At 53.2% G+C, this 760-nt stretch overlaps 1 protein-coding gene across 1 annotated transcript in view; it reads right to left on the reverse strand.

Moving 5' to 3' along the window:
* Positions 1–573, reverse strand: part of H310_10630 (hypothetical protein) — a gene marked incomplete at its 3' end in the record, with an annotated part of 770 nt that extends 197 nt beyond the window's left edge. Inside the window, exon 1 of the mRNA XM_008877063.1 lies at positions 61–573. Within this exon, the coding sequence (XP_008875285.1) occupies positions 61–551 (491 nt within the window). The 5' untranslated portion in view covers positions 552–573. The remainder of the gene's footprint in view (positions 1–60) is intronic.
* Positions 574–760: the final 187 nt, after the last annotated feature.

The raw sequence follows: 760 nt of genomic DNA on the forward strand, positions 1-760 counted from the left end.
AAGTGGTCCAGATTGCGCTGGATCCACGCGTCCGAGTCGAGGTAGATGACCTTGTCGTACCCGCGCTCTTCAAAAATGCGCAGCTTTGTCAGTGACATCGCATACTCGTGGCTCCACTCCACGCCCGACTGCTTCCACGGCGCCACTCGCTCGACGACAAAGTTGTTGGCGGTGTCCACGAGGTGGTTGGCAACGTCTGGCGCCACATCACTGGCCACCAACGTCACGATCGGGATCGACACGGGGGTGCCTGTCTCTCGGATGTTGCGAGCCATCAAGAGCGCATTGCACACTGTGCGGGCGTCGGTGGCGTACAGCATGTATGCAAGTCGTCGTGGGTCAGACGCAGTGCCTGACAACGACGTCACGTTGGCGTTGGTGGACAGGTTGTACCCCGTGTGAGTCCGAGGTTGATGTATTGCTCGTCGTATTCTCTGCAACATGGACGAGTCCAGAGACGCCTTGACCACCACGAGCAGCCCCAGCAGCCCCAGCCAGCCCAAGTGAACGCGGCGCCAGTTTCCGCAACGTGGGGCGCTCTCTTCCGGCATTTGGAGTTGTCGTGTGACTGTGTTCAACAAATAAAAAATGTGTATATTATTAGGTAATTTGGTACTTAAGTACTACTCCAAATTACCACAATTCATTGCATAAAAAGCGTGAAAAAAGTATGTTCGGATATTGTTGCGTCAGAAGAAAATTGGACTTCAACCAAAGTATTTCTGACGCAGAACAACTGACGCAACATTTGGCTTATACA

Source organism: Aphanomyces invadans, assembly GCF_000520115.1.
Source record: "Aphanomyces invadans strain NJM9701 unplaced genomic scaffold supercont1.27, whole genome shotgun sequence".
Taxonomy (NCBI): Eukaryota; Oomycota; class Saprolegniomycetes; order Saprolegniales; family Verrucalvaceae; genus Aphanomyces; species Aphanomyces invadans.